General features: G+C 40.0%; 1 protein-coding gene across 2 annotated transcripts in view; it reads right to left on the reverse strand.

Moving 5' to 3' along the window:
* KDM1A (lysine demethylase 1A) overlaps positions 1–21,392 on the reverse strand; it is a 62,866-nt gene extending 41,474 nt beyond the window's left edge. For both annotated transcript variants that reach the window (XM_012152442.4, XM_012152425.4), the window contains exons 1-2: positions 20,908–21,392; positions 10,763–10,928 (exon numbers count right to left, since the gene is read on the reverse strand). In XM_012152442.4, coding sequence (XP_012007832.2) covers positions 10,763–10,928; positions 20,908–21,264 — 523 coding nt within the window. In that variant the 5' untranslated portion in view covers positions 21,265–21,392. The remainder of the gene's footprint in view (positions 1–10,762; positions 10,929–20,907) is intronic.
* Between the last annotated feature and the right edge of the window lie 697 nt (positions 21,393–22,089).

Genomic DNA, 22,089 nt, shown 5'->3' on the forward strand with positions numbered 1-22,089 from the left:
TATTCTTGAAGAACAGTGAAGTATTTTAGTTATAGTCACACTACTGAATATTTTTTCATCTTAATTCAAACTCTCATCTTAATTCAAAACTCTTAATTCAAAATTCATACTCTTCCAACATCTTCAGAGCAAGTCTGTTGCTTCCAAATATTTTCATTTAGCCAGGCATGGAAGTGAGAGTTATTGGTTTATTGTTCCCATTAACATACTAAACAACATAGTCATCATATTTTGACTAATTTCTTGGAAACACATTGATAATTTTTATAAACATTTTGATGAACTTCTAAATCTTGGAGGAAGCAATCGTTTTTTAACAGAAAATCAATTAATCAAAATCTTACAAAATTTACAGAATAAAAATGACTGCCAAGGATTGACTTCAATCAAACTAGCAAAGGAAAAAAAAATCTCAAAAAACCATCTCTGAATATACAAGTGTCTACTACATTAACACTCTAGTTGAATTTCTTAATAACCTCACAAATTTAATGTTTACTGAAAACCCAAACAAAAACTGCCATGCACAAAATCAAAGGTAGAATAGTGTGTGTGTGTGTGTGTCTGTGTGTGTGTATGCACGCGTGCGCACACTCAGTTGCATCCAACTCTTTGTGACCCCATGAACTACAGCCTTCCAGGCTGCTCTGACCATGGAATTTTCTAGGCAAGAATACTGGAGTTGGTTGCCATTTCCAACTCCAGGGGATATCCCTGACCCAGGGATCTAACCTGAGTCTCTTCTGCCTCCTGCACTGGCAGGCAGATCTTTTACAACTACACTACTGGGGAAGACCTGAGTGCCTACTTCCAAAGGGTTTGTGATCTACTTGGGGAAAGACGAAAAAATACCCAGAAACTTTTCTTTATTTTTAAGAGAAAACAAGTACAGACTTGGGGGCATCACTGAAGCTTTTCTGAACAAATCCAGAGAGATTTGGAGAGACTGGGAGTGGGAGGAGCAGTGAACACACTGGCATGGGCCAAAACATTTACAAAAGCAAGGAGAAAAGCACAGATATGGTATGTGCAAGAACTGCACACAGCATGCTGCTAAATGAAGGAGATGATCTCAAAGAGCAGTGGGAAACACAGGATAGGCAAAAACGTACCCCCTTCAGGGCCAAAACTTAAACTTGGTCTTATTAGTAACGCAGGAGAACAGTATGATTTTTACCAAGAAAACAGTAAAACAAGTGACATTTTAATTAAACTAATCCGGTCACTTTGTACCAGATAGATAAGAGGGGAAAGGTGATCTAGATGAAGGAGATTCAATAGAAAGACTACTGAAATAATCTGGATATGAAGCAAAATCCACTAAAATTAAAAAGGAGACAGTAAAAATGGATAAGGCATATAACAACTCGAAAAAGCTGTACACAGGAAGACACAACTTTTCAAGAGACTTGATGAAAGAGATAAGGGAATTTCAAGATGACTGCAAGCTTCCAAAGTTCAGGAGAATGGACTTCAGTAATAAAATGTATAAACAGTAAATCTGAGAGACAGGTTAGTAAAATAAAATGGGCTCTGATAGTAAATAAAGCGTCTACCTACAATGCGGAAGACCCAGGTTCAATCCCTGGGTGGGGAAGATCTCCTGGAGAAGGAAATGGCAACCCACTCGAGTACTCTTGACTGGAAAATCCCATGGATGGAGGAGCCTGGTAGGCTACAGTCCATGGGGTCGCAAAGAGTCAGATACAACTGAGCGACTTCACTTCACTCTACAGATGGTGGGAAATTAAAGACTGGAACTCACAAGTGAGAATGGGACTAAAAAGTTTTAAATTAGCATGGAGGTAAGAGAGTCTGAAGCAGCTATATGTTAATCTCATAAGGAAAGACACAGTTTCAAAGAGGAACTGGTCCATGTAAATGACAAAAAAAAAAAAGTTAAAAAAAAAATAAAATTGAGAAAAACTGAGTTATTGGTGACCATCATCAACCACTTCATGCTGCTTTTCTGTCCTTGCTTTAGTGAGAGGTGGCTTAAAAATGGTATATACTCTTTCCTGCCTTTTTTACTATGATTTTCAGCAGAAGAATAAATGATCTATAGCAGCTGAAAGAAATGTAAGGGCTCAGAAAGGTAGATCTGAATTAGCCTAAAGAAGCCTCAGGGGTTCCTCTGAAGTACATCAGAGGCATTTAAAAACACCTAACACTGACCAATGGAGGAGGGCATGGCAACCCACTCCAGTATTCTTACCTGGAGAATCCCATGGCCAGAGAAGCCTGGTGGGCTACAGTCCGTGGGGTTGGACATGACTGAGCGACTAACACACACAGACACACACACAAACACAAAACACTGATCAATACTCTCCAACAAAATTAACCAAAATGAAATCTCCAATTAGAGCAGCAATTCTAGGGTTACACTGTTATTTAAAACGATGAACTAAGAATAGATAACCTTAAAGTCTGAAAAGCAGGAAAACTGCTGCCTGAGGTAGGAGCCTGACTGGAATTTTTTCACTGTACCACTGGAAAAGGTGTAGCACAGATTTGCTCCAGAACTTAACATGGGACAGAACTGAGAAGCTCAGCAGCAGGGATCTTATATAAAAGAAAGTAAAAGCCCTACAAGCTAGGGATGAAAGCAAAGCTTTTAGAAACCAACTGGAAGAACTGACTTCTTCACATGTTATTTCCCTCCACATTGCATAGAGCATATTTTCCTTATTTTGTTGCAAAATCTTGGTTTGTAGTTCACTTTTCAAAATGTTGCAAGGAAAATCTACAATTCGGATGCTATGCTATGTTGCTCAACCACCAAGCTTAATCTGAGTAGTTAAAAACAAAGCTTATTTTTTGTAGTTATTTACCTGCTTTTAAAAAGGCCAATATGGAACTTTATTCTGGACCTGCTATTAAAAGAACCATTATACCTTTTCACAACTGATAACCATGAATGTATTTCCCAATAGGAGAATCCCCTTTTCCTGCTCAGGTAGGTTTTTCAGAATTCTGGCTATCTGCACCTTCCTAGGTTATGATTAGAGGCTCCCTCCGTCTGAAGTATAATTTGAGTCTACGATACTATGAAAAACATACAAATTCTTAGAAATAAATTAATCATATGTACTCTTCTATCTTCAAATATCAGAAGATGCTAAAAAATAGCAAAAGTAAAAACACTTCTACTTTCAAATGTTTAAAACCTTTGTGATCAGCAAATATGGCAAAATTTAACATGTTATATCTCAATAGTTGACACATGGATTTACATTGTCAAGATTTGCCATTCTTCTGATGATTTAACATATGAAAGCTTAAAGAATGATCTATCTTGCAAAGAAAGATCTATTCACATTACTGAAAATGGGCTTAAACACTTTCCAGTTTCCAAAAGTGACAGAATATATGTCAACCTTGTCAAAACCTGATTTTTTCCTGATTAAAATGCCAATCTAATGCAACTCTAGATTATCATACTAAGTGAAGCAAATCAGAAAGACAAATATCATATGATATCACTTATATGTGTAATCTAAACTGTAACACAAATGAACCTATCTATGAAACAGAATCACAGACAATGAGAACAGTGTGGTTTTTGGTGGCTACCTTAGTGGATGCCAAGGGAACAGGGTTTCAGGGCAGGATGGATTGAGAGGTTGGGGTTAGCAGATCTAAGCTGTTATATACAGAATGGATAAACAATAAGGTCCTACCGTATAGCGTACAGAACTATATTCAATATCCTGTGACAAACCATAATGGGAAAGAATACTAAATAAAGAAGATACATATAACTAAACATATATATATATGTATGTATATGTACCTGAATCGCTTTGCTGTGCAGCAGTAATTAACACATTGTAAATCACCTATACTTCAATAAAAATACCTCCAGCAATCCACTTTATTCCTGGTTCAACTCTGTTTAATAAATACAAGATGTTTGTACACAAGAGAGGAGCATATGTTCTCATCTGATCCTCATATCAGGACCCATCTTGCAGATGACAAAATCCTCACAAAGTATCCTGCTCTTCTATTATCCATGATCACACCAAATAAACCATGGCAGCAAAAAGAATACAAGGAGATTATAAAAATAAAGCTGTTCAACTCAACAGATCACTGTTTTGCATTAATAAATAATAAAATCAGTCATTAAGAAAAGCAGCAGAGGGCTTCCCTGGTGGTCCAGTGGCTAAGACTCTGCACTGCCAGTGCAGAGTGCCCAGGCTTGAGCTCTGCTCAGGGAAATAGATCCCACGTGCTGCAACTGAGACCTAGAATAGCCAAATAAATAAACAAACATCTAAAAAAACAAAGAAGAAGAAGAAAAGCAGCACAATCTCTAAAAGACCAAACATAACTTGGTAGCATCTCATTCAAAGGTTCTTATCAACCAAAAGCAGTAAACAGTTAAAAATCAAGGCTGTCAAATTGCTTCATAAAAGCCTAATTTCATTCTTTTATGTTTAAAGTACAACTTCCAAAGTCCAATTTTGGGAAAAACATCTGAAAACAATTTCTGAGATCTCATCAAACTTTGAATATACTTTTGCTGTATTGTTTCTTTATTACTGTCAATTAATATATCTATAAACCTAAACTGGACTGTGAATTTTTTGTAGGACTTAGCCTTCAGCCTTGAACCCTCAGAATCTAGCACCATGCCTGGAATAAAACATTATAGTTTTACAATTAATGTATGTAAAATACAGAGAATGAGCAGCTGCACATTTGAGAGAATCTTATTTTGTGTAGAAAATTTTTCTCCTCTATACTACCAATCCCCTTCCTTGTTGGGTTTCTTTTTTTGTTTGTTTTTTAATTCTTCCAGTAAGTAAAGAAGAATCTGAAGGCTTCCTTCCTTTCCACCCTTTCTGTCTCTACGTCTCTCCAAATTCTTATTCTATAATGTAACACTTAAGGGTATTTTGCCATTGACAATACAGCTATCTCATATCAAGCTACAAATTATCAGAGTGGGGACCATGTATTGGATAGCAATATACATTTTGGTCCATTTTTAGTAATCTCTCAAAATATAAAAATTTTGTTGAATTGATCTAGATTACCTTTTCAGGCTGTGACATTTTCCCCCAGATCTCTAGTAAGTTATTCTGGAGCATAGTCCCAAATCAGAACATTGAAATGATGCTATACCAAAAAAAAAAAAAAAGGGCAAGAAAATTAATCCTAGGTCTGTTTTCTAAATGTATGCATCACACTTCATATGATAAGAAAAATCAAATGATTTCAGGCACTTAGTTGACACTACAGGCCAAAATGGCAACATAAATAACTCTTCAGGAATGAATTTCCTAGCAACTTCTATTAAATCTATAAAAGAGGGTCTGTTGCTGGGTATGGGGGCTGTGCACTTGTAGGCATGGAGAGAGAAAAGCCTGGGATAAGCCACTAGAGAGCACTTAGAGCACGAAAAACAAAAATATTCACCTGAACTCTGACCATAACTACCCATGCTGCTGAATCCGGCACTTTTACTGATTGTAATCAGTGTGACTGCCTCACAGGGAAGATGACCAGGGCATGTTGTAAACAAAGAAGTATGAAAATATAAGGACCACTTACAAATATTGGGACTGACCACTGATTTTTCTGTTTGAACTAAGGTCCATCTTCAGCTCTTCTCTAGTCAAATTTAACTGTATCAAGTTCTAAAGCATTATCCAAAAGATTCTTTTGGATTTTTGCTGAACCAAATAAAACAATTCACCAAATTTTTGGTCATAAATCTTTTGTCATATGGATATTTTCATTATATTATTACTTGTGATCAAATTTCACTCAGTTTTAAGCTAAGTTCTTTGACCCATAAAGATACATTTGGTATATTTTCTATAAATCTAGTGGGGTTTGGGGGGTATTTTTACTACTTAAGGTTACATCTCCTTTTGTGTGATTTTTAAAATATACTTTCAAGCTACAGCATGATTATTACAAGATCAAGGTCCTCAAATTATTAAAACTACACAAAATTGTTACACCAGTCTCTTGTGTCTCAATGTTTTGTAATTTGCTTAATACCTTACATCTCTTTCAAACACATACACCACACACATCCAAAATTACCAGGTACAATAAAGAGAAATACTTTCCTTTCTGTTCTTACCAGAATCCTTAAACAAGGAGATAAAGTGATTCTTCCCAGTCATTTAATAAAAGAGTATTATAGAGTAGTCACTGACCAGCAAACAATATCTAACAAAACTGATTTAAGATTTAATCAATGGTTAATGAAAGCCTTCGAGTTTCATTACAGAGTATTAGTATAGCACTGAGTCTGGAAAATGGTACACAGGCACATACATGCTGTACATACATATATTTTAAACATACTTCTGATGTTTCTATTGAGAAATTCATTACTGTGAAGAAATCTTAAGACAGGCAACTTAATAACATATTTAAATCTCATTTTATTTTAGAGTAAGTTTCCATAAAAGTCTTAAGCTATATACAACTAAGCTACTTCTAACCTCAAGAGTTAGAGTTCCTAAACAGTAATCTCAAACCCGAGTTCCTAAACAGTAATCCAACACAACATTTAAATCCAGGAACTACTAGTGAGATTTTCCTGGAAAATTTCAATTGCTGAAAAGCAGTGAAGGGGAAAAAAATTATGTTTTTGTATAAAAATAAAAAACAAAGTGCTAGCAAATTAGTTAACACAGTAAAACCTCACTGAGGAATAATCTAAGGTACAGAGAGTAACAATTGACTCAAGAGGGGAAGAAATCTTTTCTCCAACAGAAAGCTACTTTAACAGAGGGGCAATTATTTTAAATCAGTATTATCTCCAACTGAGATTTCACTCTATTTTATCAGAGCTCTACTATCATGTGACACCACTAATAACCAAGCATGCAATGCCAAAGGCGATCTGTTCAGGCTGAGTTGCCATGACCCCCAAAAACAAACCACTTTTATCTTGATAGAAAAGGTGCTAGAAAACCAAATAAAACCATCGTTTGTTAAAATATATTCAGAAGTGTACAGCAAATGTAAAAATAGATGGGAAATGTTTAAGAAAATAAATTAGGTGAATTTTAAACATAAGCAGCAATATTTAGTACGAAAAATACATTTGCCCAAGTAACTACAAGGAACTACATGCCACATTAAGTTATAATGTTTATTAAGTTTAATTAAGTTATAATTAAAAACTGACAAATCTACAAACAATGTTTAACCCAGAACAGAAAGCTTTTTTCCCAACTAAGTTCAAACAAAAGAACCCCAAACTTTTTTTTTTTTGGTTGGGGGGAAGGGGCACATCACGCATGCTTGCTGAATCTTAGTTCCCTGGCCAGGGATCGATCGAACACAGGCCTGGCAGTGAAAGTGTGGGGTCCTAACCACTGGACTGCCAGGAAATTCCCAAAACCCAAACCTCTTGTTTCCACAGAAATTCAACTTTGATACTGACAGCATTTTTCTTCTGATCTAGAGCCAGTAAACTCAATAACCAAAAAGTCTAAAAATCATCTCTCCAATCCCAGTCTCTTTACTCCTTTACTTCCCCTTCAAATAGCAGATAGGTTGATTTTTCCAAAACATGTTTTTTTGGTAAACACCCTTTACTCAAAAGACCTCAGTGCTACTACCTCTGACCACACCTTCCCAGAGTTCAAAAGACATTAAGTTCAAATTCCTTACCCTGGTAACCAAGGCTCCAACCTCCCTTTCTGGCCTCCTCTTAAAACTCTCCTAGAGGAATCTTCTCCAATCAAATCATTTGACCTACTGACTTCAGAATATCACATTGTGATTTGATAATTAACAAAATAGCTTATTCTAAAGATTAACACTATGGAAAGCAAAGCAAATTTTCTAAACATGTTTAAAAATTGGTAAGAATGAAATGTATTCAAACCTTATATATTTTAAGAGACTAAGTTAACGCCTTGTTGTTCAGTCGCTAAGCTGTGTCCGACACTTGCAACCCCATGGACTATAGCCAACCGGGCTCTTCTGTCCATGGGATTTCCCAGGCAAGAATACTGGAGTGGGTTGCCATTTCCTCCTCCAAGTTAATGTCTAGTTATCACCTAAAATGACTGAAAAGATTTGGCACAGAACCAGACCTAGGGCTTCTCTGGGTAGCACAGTGGTTAAGAATCCACCTGCTAATGCAGGAGACCCAAGTTTGGTCCCTGCTCTGGGGAGATCCCACATGCTGCATGGCAACTAAGCAGGCACACCACAACTACTCAGCCAGCACTCCAGAGCCACAGAGCCCATGGGCCACAACTACTCAAGCATGCCCTAGAGCCCGTGCTCTGCAACAGAGAAGCCACTTTAATGAGAAGCCCACGCGTCACAATGAAGAGCAGTCCCCGCTTATCACAACCAGAAGAGATGGCACTCAGCAACAAAGACCCAGCACAGCTAAAGATAAATATTAAATCTTCATATATAGATACATATATATATACACACACATAAAGAACCAAACCCACATCATCTCTCAAGACTTTAAGATACCCATACGGCAAAGCCACCATTCATTCCTGAATGAAAACTTAGGTAACAGAACTAGTTCAGATAGGACAAGAGATTTGGAAAACCTAGACAGTTTCTACATACTTGAACTCCCCTGATAATATTTAATTATTCACCATGAGGACCCAAACTATTTCTAAATTCTGCAGGCCAGTAAGTTACCACTACTTTCCCAGGCAAAGTACTTCGCTAATTCACCCTACAGTGCTTTAAAAAATTTAAGTTGTTTTAGAGGAAAGGTAACTATTTTCATAAGCACAAATGGTTAGGAAGTTTTGGCTGTAATCAACAAGCTTCTGAGCACTGAAGCTACCCTAAACTTGAGAAGATAAACTTTAACTTTCTCCAAATTATTAAATAGTTTAAAACTGATTAAAACTAAACCGCTGGGTTAAAATGAACTAGAATGTAAAGGCGTAACAACAGTTCCACAGACCCCAAATCCCTTTGCTAAGATATTTACTTTTTGTAGAAACAGTACCTGACATTTATGGAAAAAGAAAGTAAAATAAAAAACCTCTTTTACAAGAAAGAAAACACTAAGACTTGGTTTAAAATTTTCGGAGGACAAAGTGTGTATCAACTTAACCAGTAAATCAGCTTCTTCCTGGAGACACTGACAACCACACAAAAAAGAGAGGGAGGCAGTATTTGAGATATCAGATTATCTGATTATTCCCAAGTGTCGCATAAGCAAATCTACAGCAAAGGCAAGCAATTATCAAAGTTATAGAAGAAAGGAGCAGAGAGTCAAAGGGAGAGTTGGGAGTAAGGATAGAAGAGGAGAGCGCTAAATGTAAAAGACTAGAAAGAAGAGGAAAAATAAAGCAACAAAAAGGGAGGCAGTGTTGCTGAGGTACATCTGCCACAGGGACATTACTCCCAAAGATAATATGCCACTCCTAGGAAGTAACTGATAAGTCATTTTAAGAAAGTTTTAGGAAAACCATTCTTAGAAAATTTGATTCTTAAGAAGAATTAAACCCAGAATCTTTTTCTAAATGCACTCAAGTTGTATACTTTCATTACACTTACTCATAATTATTGTAAATTATAAATTTTTATTTTTGAATTTTAACCTCAGAATCTGTTTGATAAATTCTAAGTTTAAATTAACACCTGATTTGTTATACTCTCAAGTGATACATCAGTATTAATCCCTTTAAAAAAATACAGTAACTTCTGGGTATTTATATAACATAATAGAGGAGAGAAACAAACACCAACAACCACAAATAAAACTAAAAAAAATGATAAAATTTCTTAAAGATAGTATGTGTTAATCAGCGTACCTATGAGAGTGATGCAACATACAGCAGATGGGATCTGAAACAAGTACTTTATTTTTAAAAGGTGCAGAACTAAAAGAATTGGTGAGGTGAATGGGCCTGGAGCTGGTACTGCAAATACAGAAAATATTTTAAAGAGAAGAACTAGTAAAAATCCAAAGTCAAGAGGAGTTAATGAAATGCCTTTAAAGGCAGAAGATATGAAATATTAACTAAGATTCTACTTTTGTCTGGTCTTGCAAAACAAAAGGGTATTCCTGATTGGTCTGGGTATCTTCAGCAGGACTCATGAAGGGATGTTAGTGAGAATTTTTAAAGATGTTTGAAGCTCTGAGAACAGTACCATAGACTCCAGCAATCTTTCCAGGTCACAGGGACAATTGTATTACCTTAGAATCTCTTCATAGCCTTTTCTCACAACATTCTTTTGAGTACAGGGCTCAATAACTAAACAATAGGCATTTAGGCCTTTTCTTTTTGACTTTAGACTACATTTTACATTTGTTCACCAGAAAGACCCTCTTCAACACTGATACACACCATGACAGTTTTATCAGAATGTATCTAACCACAAAGTAAGTGGCACAATTTAACTAGAATAATTTCTGAACCATTCTACCTCTAAATTCTGAATCAGAGTTACCAGTGAGAGGTTTGGTTCTTCGGGTTTGACTTTTGTATGTTTTCTCCAATTGTTCATTTTCTCCAACTTTCCAACTGCCTTACATAGCCATTATCCTCTTACCCTCCTTCTTTACTTTCCTCCTATATGTACAGATGCACACAAGAAGAAAGTCAGTACCATTATGTATGTATATGTCTGTGTGTAAACGTGTATATGCACATATACACAATACTAAAATACATAAGGCCAATAGCAGAGTATAAACCAAAGACATCAAAAACACTGCAGAACGGAGTAAATTCATTTATTCTAAGATAAAACAAAACTGTGGTTAGTTACTACAACTCACCAGATGGTTCCTCGGGCTCACTTTCATTTTCTTCCTCAGGTGGGGCTTGAGGGGGTGGTGGAGGAAGCTTCTTTTCCTTCTCTGCCTTAGCATTTCTCTCTTCTTCTGAATAATACTCATCTTCTGAGAGGTTGGCCAAACTTTCATCCATCTCTCTGTACTCTACCTAGATGGAGATTATACCAGGGAAAGCTAAATACAGTGGACGTCTAAAGTTAGAAACTCAATTTGGAACTGTAAATAAATGTGAATTGCTTTCTATCTTCAATTTTAAAAGGAAATAATCAAATAACAAAGAACAGGTGAGCTCCTAACAGGTAACCGTTAAAACAAAATCTCTCATGAAACAATCTTTTGTCCGTTCAGATTTAGCCCAAACTAACTTTCACATCATAGTATTGAAATTCAAATTAATGACTCTGAGGCTCTCTACAACTAACAACTGTGTTTGTGAGTGTATTTGTATGTACATATATGTTACGTTCACATACTGGAAGTTTCAACAAAAGACTAAAATAGTCCTCAGTCAGACAAAAATATAGTCAACTAGAATAACAAGTCCGTCCAATGCCAATCTGTATTTTTAACTACTGTTCCATAGGAAATAGGAAAAAAATAGGAAAGCAGCAAAAGAATTTCAGAAACCAAATCGGAGGTGTGGATGGTGGGCAGGGAATAAAAGCTGCAAATGGCAATAGTCAAAAACAATAAAAAGGTACATTTGCTTAAAGAAACAAAACACTGGTGACTGAAGAGAGTTGAATGATTAGAGCAAAGAATCCTTATGGACACAAACTAAGAAGCAAGTCATGGGGAAATGGAGACTACAAGCCTTACTACTAATTTATACTGGTTATAAAGAGGAAACCCAGTCATAAGTAGGAAGAGGAAGCAGTCCTACTGAATGTTTTATTGTGGGGTAGAGCAACTTAGGATAGCAAGGATTATTATGGATCTCTCTGTTAAAATGTGTAATGTGGTATTACAAACCACATTCAGTTTGAACCGAACTTGTTCAGTTCAGTCGCATCCAACTCTTTGTGACCCCATGGACTGCAGCAAAACAGGCTTCCCTGTCCATCACCAACTCCTGGAGCTTGCTCAAACTCATGTCCATCAAGTCGGTGATGCCATCCAACCATCTCATCCTCTGTTGTTCCCTTCTGTTTCTGCTTTCAATCTTTCCCAGCACCAGGGTCTTTTCAGATCAGTCATCTCTTTGCATAAGGTGGCCAAAGTACTGGAGTTTCAGCTTCAGCATCAGTCCTTCCCATGAATATTCAGGACTGATTTCCTTTAGGATGGACTGGTTTGATTTCCCTGCAGTCCAAGGGACTCTCAAGAGTCTTCTCCTACACCACAGTTCAAAAGCACCAAATCTTTGGCGCTCAGCTTTCTTTATAGTTCAACTCTCACATCCATACATGACTACTGGAAAAACCATAGCTTTAAAAAAAGACTAAAATAGTCCTCAGTCAAACAAAAATATAGTCAACTAGAACAACAAGTCTGTCTAATGTCAATCTGTACTTCTAATTACTATTCCATAGGAAATAGGAAAAAACCTTGAACACTGTCAAACCATCATTTTGACTCCCATCCCAATAAAGATTTCAAGAAGCCACAGAAACAATAGCTCTCTATCCTGGACTCAATGAAAAGACAAAATGAATAAAATAAACAATTTACTGGCTGTGGAGACAGGGCAAGGACAACGTGGCTTCCACATAAAACACAGCTAACTTATTAGGCTTCTGAAATGCAAAATCTGGTGGATCAGAGAAGGTATAATCTATCTTAATTTTTAAATATCTCTGAAATAGCTCCAGATGGCTGGCTGCTATTATCTTTTTTTTTAAATGACATGACCACAGATTTTGGGAGTCAGTAGCTAGGGGGGTAGAGATAAAAGTTTTACTGAAAACATGGATTGGATTAGAAAATGGAAACAATTATGGATAAATTGAACAGTTTTGATGTGCTCTAAGAATCTTATTTAACACATGAATCTACCTATCAAACACTAAACATCGAGAACACAGCATAGTGGAGAAAGTGATTGTAAATGAGTCTCTCTGTCCTTAATAAGCTGAAACTCTAGTGGCAAACAAAATAAACTTGATCAGGTAAACATCTCATAGAGATTTTACATTAAAATCTCCCAGAAATGTAGATACTTGGCTAAAGTTCAACATTCAGAAAACTAAGATCATGGCATCCAGTCCCATTGCTTCATGGCAAATAGATGGGAAACGATGGAACAGTGGCTATTTTTTTGGGGTTCCAAAATCACTGCAGATGGTGACTGCAGCCATGAAATTAAAAGACGCATACTCCTTGAAGTTATAACCAACCTAGACAGCATATTAAAAAGCAGAGACATTACTTTGCCAACAAAGGTCCATCTAGTCAAGGCTATGGTTTTTCCAGTGGTCATGCATGCATGTGAGAGTTGGACTATGAAGACAGCTGAGTGCCGAAGAATTGATGTTTTTGAACTGTGGTGTTGAATTCTCGAGAGTCCCTTGGATAGCAAAGAGGTCCAACCAGTCCATCCTAAAGGAAATCAGTCCTGAGTGTTCATTGGAAGGACTGATGTTGAAGCTGAAACTCCAATACTCTGGCCACCTGATGCGAAGAGCTGACTCATTTGAAAAGACTGTACAGCTGGGAAAGATTGAGGGCAGGAGGAGAAGGGGATGACAGAGGATGAGATAGTTGGATGGCATCACCTACTCGATGGACATGGGTTTGGGTGGGCTCTGGGAGTTGGTGATGGATAGGGAGGCCTGGCATGCTGCGATTCATGGGGTCGCAAAGAGCTGGACACGACTGAGTGACTGAACTGAACCTTTATCCTATTTGACTGAGGATGTGAGAGTTGGACTATAAAGAAAGCTGAGTGTCGAAGAATTGATGTTTTTGAACTGTGGTGTTGGATTCTTGAGAGTCCCTTGGATGGACTTGTTGGAGTCCCTTGGAGAGTCCCTTATTTCTGACTCTGTGCGACTCCATGGAGTATAGCCTGCCAGGCTCCTCTGTTCATGGGATTCTCCAGACAAGATTACTGGGGTGGGTTGCCATGCCCTCCTCCAGGGAATCTTCCCAATCCAGGGATCAAACCCACATTTCTTAAGTCTTCTGCACTGGCAGGTTGGTTCTTTACCAGTGGCACCAACTCAGAAGACTGAATGCTCTGAACACAAAGGATTGGGAATCTTTTATCCCTAAGTAAAATTCTCTGCTTATTTAACTTGTATGTAGAGTTCATTATGTGAAATGCCGGGCTGGATGAAGAACAAGCTGGAAACAAGGTTACTGGAAGAAATATCAATAACCTCAGATATGCAGATGACATCACCCTTATAGCAGAAAGCAAAAAGGAACTAAAGAGCCTCTCGATGAAGGTGAAAGAGGAGAGCGAAAATGATGGCTTAAAACTCAACATTCAAAAAACTAAGATCATGGAATCTGATCCCATCACTTCATGGCAAATAGATGGGTAAACACTGGAAACAGTGAAAGACTTTATTTTCTACGGCTCCAAAATCACTGCAGATGGTGAATGCACCCATGAAATTAAAAGACCCTTGCTCCTTGAAAGAAAAGCTATGACAAAACCTAAACAGTGTATTAAAAAGCAGAGACATTACTTTGGGGACAAAGGTCCATCTAGTCAAAGCTATGGTTTTTCCAGTAGTCATGTACGGATGTGAGAGTTGGACCATAAAGAAGGCTGGGCCCTGAAGAATCAATGCTTCTGAACTGTGGTGTTAGAGAAGACTCCTGAGAGTCCCTTGGACAGCAAGGAGATCAAACCAGTCAATCCTAAAGGAAATCAGTCCTGTATATCCACTGGAGGGACTCATGCTGAGGATGATACTCTAAAACTTTAGCCACTTGATGCGAAGAGCCAGCTCACTGGAAAACACAGATGCTGGGAAAGATCGAAGGCAGGAGGAGAAGGGGCTGATAGAAAAGGACAAGATGGTTGGATGACATCACCGACTCAGTGGACATGAGTCTGCACAAGCTCTGGGAATGGTGAAGGACAGGGAAGCCTGGTGTGCTGCAGTCCATGGGATCACAAAGAGCTGGACACAACTGAGAGAATGACCAACAACAGAGGTTGTTCTATTGTTGTTCTATTGTAGTCATGTATGGATGTGAGAGTTGGACCATAAAGAAGGCTGAGCAACAACAGAACAACCTCTACTGTTGTTCAGAGGTTCTACAACTACTTATAATCAAGGACAAAAGATGTCCCAAGAGGCAGATATGAGTCAGCAGGGTACTTGTTCTTACCTGTACACCCATGACTCTCAAATTTACATCTCTAGTCTCTCCTCTCCTCCACACCCTCGCTAGAGTGATTCATTCACTTCCTAATCACCTTAAAGCTCATCTTTTGTTTTAACAGTTTTTCCTTGTAATTCACCTAGGACACAACTGCCAGATTAATTTTTCTAAATATGTTATATTTCACATAGTTTAACAGATGAATGCCCAAACTGTCTTAGCAGCATAAGAACTCTCTGGCTCTAGCTAGTCAAACTTACCTCTAATCATTTTCTAACATACTAGTCAAAATCATCCCTAAATTCCCTAAAAGCTACCCTCATCTTTTTCTGTAAATCCAATACCTAAAATCCAAAGGACACCTCCTCTGCAAATCACTTCCTAAGTCTTCCACACTCACAGGTATATCTTTCCCTTCTTTAAATTCTCATAGTACTTACCCTTCCTAATCTAGCAAAATCGTCTGGTAGAATTTTCTGTGGTAATGGTAAAGTTGTGCATCTGTGCTTCCAATAAGGTAGCACTAACCGTGGCTACTGAGCACTTGTTACTGTTTTTAGTTGCTCAGTAGTGTCTGACTTTCATGACCCCATAGAGTGTAGCGACCAGGCTCCTCTATCCATGGGATTTCCCAGGCAAGAATACTGGAGTAGGTTGCCATTTTCTTCTCCAGGGGATCTTTCTGACCCAGGGATCAAACCTATATCTCCTGCACTGGCAGGTAGGTTCTTTACCACTGAGCCACCAGGGAAGCCCCTCACCATGTGGCTACTTAGGATTAAATTAAAATTAAAAATTCAGTTTCCTCAATCTACTAGCTGGAGAAGGCAATGGTAACCCACCCCAGTGTTCTTGCCTGGAGAATCCCAGGGACGGGGGAGCCTAGTGGGCTGCCATGTATGGGGTCACAGAGAGTTGGACACGACTGAAGCAACTTAGCAGCAGCAGCAATCTACTAGCCACATGTTAAGTGCTCAATAGCCACAAGTGCCCAGTGGCTACTATACTGCACAGTACAGATCTCTACACCCTAGACACAACTCCATACAACACTCTGACTACAATCCCTCCAACTTATCTTGCTCCTAGAAAAATCTCACTTGCAATTAAATTCTTTTGCCCATTGTTCCCAACATTCAGTTGTCCACTCTGGATTTCCTGTCTGCTTTTCAGACCACTTTCTATTATATTCCAAGGATTTCTCACCTCCTTTTCTCAGCTGGTAGCACTTAATCACTGGGTACCTACTTACTTATGCCAGACACTGAAATAAGCATTCTGTTTACATTATATATAAACCTCATAATGTTATAGATAGGATTTATTTTCCTGAGGAAAGGGAATCAATCACAGGAGGATGAGTTAATTCCAGAAGTTCACCTTTTCCAGACTACTATAAAAAATTCTGTCCTTTCTCAAGGCTCAGCTCAAGGACGCCATTCCTTAAGCTGTGTGTTGTTCCCAAAGCCTCAGTCCAGCCCAACAGTTTCAAACCTTAGTTTGCCATGTTAGCATACACATTCAGAGGTAAATTTACTCTGAAACTAACGAAACCTTAGCATTAGGGAACTTCAATTGCCTGGATTCCTTCCAATACAATACCCTAAACTTAATTTCAGTTACATAATTATATATACATTTACTTCTTTATATAATTATATATTATGTATATATAATTTTAAAATCCCCCCAGAAAAACTGAATAAAGTCCCAAGCAAAAAAATACAGATATATATCCCCTGGATAAATCTCAGAACTCTTGAAGCAAGGCCTATTTACACTGAACTCGGCTTACATTTTACCCCTTTATGGACACTCTACCCCTTGAGGTCTGTTTTCTCTGGCTCCCAAGACTAGCTATGAATACATACGTCAGCTTCCCCAGTTCTTTACTTTCTAGGTGCTCTCCAAATACACACACAACCCATTTTTCTTTTGGGAGCTTCAGAGCTAATCACAAAGGCAAATTAAAACAAACACAGGAGAATTACAAAGACAGAAGTCTTATAGCATGACCCAAATTACAGATTCAACATGATACCAATCAGAATTTCAGCTGCCTTTTTTGCAGAAATGACAAATTGATCCTAAAATTTGTATGGAAATGCAAGAGATACATGGCCAAAACAATCTTGAAAAAGAATAGAGTTGGAGAACTCACACTTCCTGATTTCAAAACATATTGTCAACCTACAGTAATCAGGTCAGTGTGTTGCTTGCATAAGAACAGAAATATAGAACAATGGGATAGAACTGAGAGTCCAAAAATAAACTCACACTTATAGTCAATCAACAAGAGTGTCAACCATTCCCAGGGAGACAGAATAGCTTCAACAAATTGTGTTGGGACAAGCAGATATACACAGGCAAAAGAATGAAGCTGAACTTCTACCTAATGCCATCTACAAAAATTAACTCCAAAATTATCATTGACCTAAAAGAGTTAAAACTATAAAACTATTAGAGAAAACACAGGAGTAAATCTTTATGACATTGAATTAGGCAACAGTTCCTTAGATGGAACACTAGAAGCAAAAGGGACAAAAGAAAAAATATTAATAAATTGGAAACCAAAATTAAAACTTCTGTAATCACCATAAATATAGAACTTGAACTACTCAACAATAAAAATACAACACAATTTAAAGTTGAGCCAAGGAGGGATTCCCTGGTGGCTCAGTGATAAAGAAGTGTTAGTCACTCAGTCATATCCAACTGTTAGTGACCCCATGGACTATAGTCCTGCCCAGGCTCCTCTGTCCATGGAACTCTCCAGGCAACAAAACTGGAGTAGGTTGCCTTTTCCTTCTCCAGGAGATCTTCCTGACCCAGCGATCAAACCTGGGTCTCCTGCACTGCAGACAGATTCTTTATTGTCTGAGCCACCAGGGAAGCTCTCAGTGATATTAAAAAAAAAAAAATTCCACCTGTCAACACAGAATGCATGGGTTCAATCCCTAATCCTGGAGATCCCACATGCCCTGGAGCAACTAGGCCATGGGCCACAACTACTGACCTGCGCTCTAGAGCCTGGGGGCCACAATTACTGAGCCCATGTGCCGCAACTAATGAAGCCTGTGTGCCCTAGAGGCCATGCTCTGCAACAAGAGATGCCGCTGCAATGAGAAGTGTGTGCACCACAACTAGAGAGTAGTCCCTGCTCGGTTCAGTTCAGTTGCTCTGTCGTATCCGACTGCGCATCCCCATGGACTGCACGACAGGTCTCCCTGTCCATCACCAATTCCTGGAGTTTACTCAAACTCATGTCCATGGAGTTGGGTGATGCCATCCAACCATCTCATCCTCTGTCGTTCCCTTCTTCTCCTGCTTTCAATATTCCCCAGCATCAGGGTCTTTTAAAATGAGTCAGTTCTTTGCATCAGGTAGCCCCCGCTAGCTGCAACTAGAGAAAAGCCCTTCCAGCAATGAAGACCCAACACAGCCAAAAATAAACAAACAAACAGAAAAAGAGCCAATTATAGAAAGACAACTTTCACCAAAAAAGATATACAAATGGCCAATAAGTATACGGGAAAATACTCAAGACAACATTTTTAGCTTACATATTAAAAAACCACGAGATACCACTTCACACCCACTAGAATGGCTATAAATAAAAAGACAACATCAAGTGTAAACAGGATTGGAGAAATTAGGACTCTCAAATATCGATAGCGGGAAAGTAAAATGATGAGGCTGCTATGGAAAACTGTTCGGCAGCTCCTCAAAAAGTTAAATAGTCCATGGTTGCTAAGTCGCATCCCCTACAACCCAGTAATTCCACTCCTAGGTATCAAATTCAAGAGAACCAAAAACATTCACACAGGGCTTCCCTGGTGGTCCAGAAGTTAAGAATCCGTCTGCCAATGCAGAGCACACAGGCTCGATCCCTGGTTCAGAAGATCCCACATTCCTCGGAGCAACTAAGCCTGGCACCACACTGCTGAGGCTGTGCACCTAGAGACCATGCTCCAAGAGAGAAGCCACCACAATAAGCAGCCCAGGCGCTGCAACTAGATAAAGCCCATGTGTGGCAACGAAGACCCAGCAGAGTCAAACATAAATTTAAAAAAAAATTCACAGAAAAAACTTCACACATGTTCACAGCAGCAATACTCATAATAGTCAAAAAGTGGAAACACCCCAAATGTCTATAAAATGATGAATGGATAAACAAAACATGCTATATTCGTACACTGGAATATTATTTGGCCAGTGAACTGTTAAGTTCTGAATGGAAGTACAAGGATGAACTCTGAAAACATGCTAAAGCCAGGCACAAAAGGCCAAATATTATATGGCTCTATTTACATAAGCCGTCCTTTTTCTAGGCAAATCCACAGTGACAGAAATGAGTTATTGCCAGGCGGCTGGGGTTAAGGAGGGATGGGAAATGCCTGCTAATGTTACAAGTGTCTTTAACGGATGATGAAACATCCTAAAATTGACTGTTGTGCTGGTTGCCAACTTTGTGAATATGATAAAAATCACTGAATAGACTCAAAAATGGTAAATTTATTGTTTGTGAATTCCCTCAATAAAATTTTTTTAAATCTCATCTTCTGGTTTTCTGGCCACATTATCTATTGAAACAGTAAAATAAAAACCCAGTTGGGCTTCTGCCCTCTATTTCATTTCAGAGTTGGAAGTTGCCAACCTGTGCTTTGGTTAAACCTCCCTAGGGCAGGGTATTCTTGGTGAGAGAGCTCTCACAACTGGGCAATTTATTCTGAGGGCTCTCAGTATGGGCAATACTCAAGAAGCTCCTCATACACACTGAACTGGTACACCCATTTAAATTATAGATATAATATGCATAAGTTACATGATTTACATATTTAGTTACTTAGAACTATATTTTCAGTTTTTTCAACTGTACGGTAAAATCCCAGAAAAGGCCCACGTCTCTAGTCTGCGCTCTAGCACTGCCCCAGTGCGCTGCTCACTGCTGGTGTCCCATGTGGTCTTTTGTTTCAGAGGCTGATGATACCCTACCCTGTTCTAAGTGTAGGGTTCATATTCCAGTTCCACCACTAACTTAGCTTTCTGACTCTGGACAAGTTGCTTAAACTGGGAGCTTCAGCTTACTCATTCATGAAATGAAGCTAGCAACACCTGCCAGTTACTATTACTTTAACAAACATAAAAATGCTGGTCATGCTTTGAACACAGCATCTGACACCCAGAATTGTGAGCCAAATATTGTCTGTATATACTGTCCTTGTAACCTTGCCTTGACTAATTGATATTAATCAGCTTCCTCATCTGTAAAAATCCACATCAAAAGATCGCTGATAGAATAAAAAGGGGAAAACTCGCTAGCACAGAGCAAAGTGCTCAAAAAAAAAAAAGTTCCTTCCCTCACCCTCCCGATCTCTCCGGCTAAGACAATTTCTATACCATCATCCTACAGCCTCAATGTGCTCCCAGCTGAAACACATAAATATCGCCGAGCAGCTTCCAGACACATCGGTGAATGTCCCAGACAAGGCCAACCACGACACCACGTCAGGGAGCCTTTTTTTTCCCCCAGTCAAGAAAACGAAAAGGTGGACGAGAAATATATGAGTGAAAAGACTCCCCTCCGGGATCCCTCTTTTCCTGGGACGGCCAGGTCCCTGCACAAAGCCGCGTTCACCTCAGGCAAACACCTTCCCTTCTCTCACCCCACCCAGTCAGTCACCCGGGAGGTGGGTGGAGGTCGGCGACCGGAGGTCGGGGTGGGCGTGGGGCTCAAGGCCCAAGCCCCGGCTCGCGGAGGTGGGGTGGGGGTAATGCGGGCTGGACAACCTCAGGGGAGCTAGACACCGGGATTCTGTGGTTCGAGGGTGGGGGTCGGGCCTCACCTTCGCCCGCTTGCGCCGGCTGGTCCGTCGCCCCTCCGGTGTCTCTGCGATTCCCGTTTCCATGGGGGTCGCAGACCCAGGGACGGCGGTAGGCCCGGCTTGAGGCCCGGCGGACCCCGGCGGCTCGGCCAGGCCGCCGGGGGGCGAGGCCCGCGGGGGCTCCTTCTTGCGGGGAGTGCGCTCTCCAGCCGCCCCCGGCCCCGCCTCGCCAGGGCCGGACAGGCCCGCGGGCGGTGCGGCCACCTCAGAGCCGTTCTCCGCGCCACTCGCTACCCCCGCACCGGCCTCCGACCCGGCAGCCGCCGCCGCCGCCGCCGCCGCCGCCGCGGCAGCCGCCGCCTTCTTCCCAGACAACATGTCGGGCCGCCTGGCCGCTGACGGCCGTAGGGGCCGCCCGGTCTGTCGGTCCGTGGGTCCCGAAGCCGCCTCGCCTCACTTCACACAGTCCGCGCGCTGCCAACCACCGCCGCGTACGCACGAGCTGCGCGCGCTCCCGCCGCGCCCGGACAATAAGGCCCCGGACGCCCCCGGCCCCGCCCTCCCCGCTGCCATAGAGTGCCGTCCTCGAGGCTAGAGCGGCGCCACGGCAAAGTGCGCGAAGCTTTCCTAGAGCGTCTCCTTAGCTTTCGGGATCTGTCCCCGGACGGTTCTCATTCTAGGGCTTCTGGGCCAGACCGTACATCCGAGGGCGACCATTTCCTCCAGAGACTTGCATGTGTTTATAAATTCATTCGTTCATTTACTCATTCATTAGTTCAACTAGTATTAATATGCTTACTACGTGACAAGAGTTTAATTATGAAGTTCTTGCTTTCAAAGAGTTTACAGTCCAGTGAGGGGAAGACACTGAAATGTAGCTGGTAGATCATCTTATTTACTAGTCATAATTGTCCTGCTTGGATGGACTGGCAAAATCTTGGAAAGCAAATGAATTTCATGGTAATAAAATGAACAAAAGTTAGGAAATCCACAATGAGTCCAAATGGAATTGTCATTCCTTACTGGACTTTGTACATACTCTTCCTTCTATGTGGACCCCTCCACACACATGCACTTTAACACTTGCACCTCCTCAAACTCCTATGCTCCCCATCCCCATTGCACATGACAGCTTTCCACTCCAGGTTAATTCTAATGTCGGCCCAGATTGTTAGTCAGTCAGTTCAGTCGCTCAGTCGTGTC

Source organism: Ovis aries, chromosome 2, assembly GCF_016772045.2.
Source record: "Ovis aries strain OAR_USU_Benz2616 breed Rambouillet chromosome 2, ARS-UI_Ramb_v3.0, whole genome shotgun sequence".
In the NCBI taxonomy this organism is placed as follows: Eukaryota; Metazoa; Chordata; class Mammalia; order Artiodactyla; family Bovidae; genus Ovis; species Ovis aries.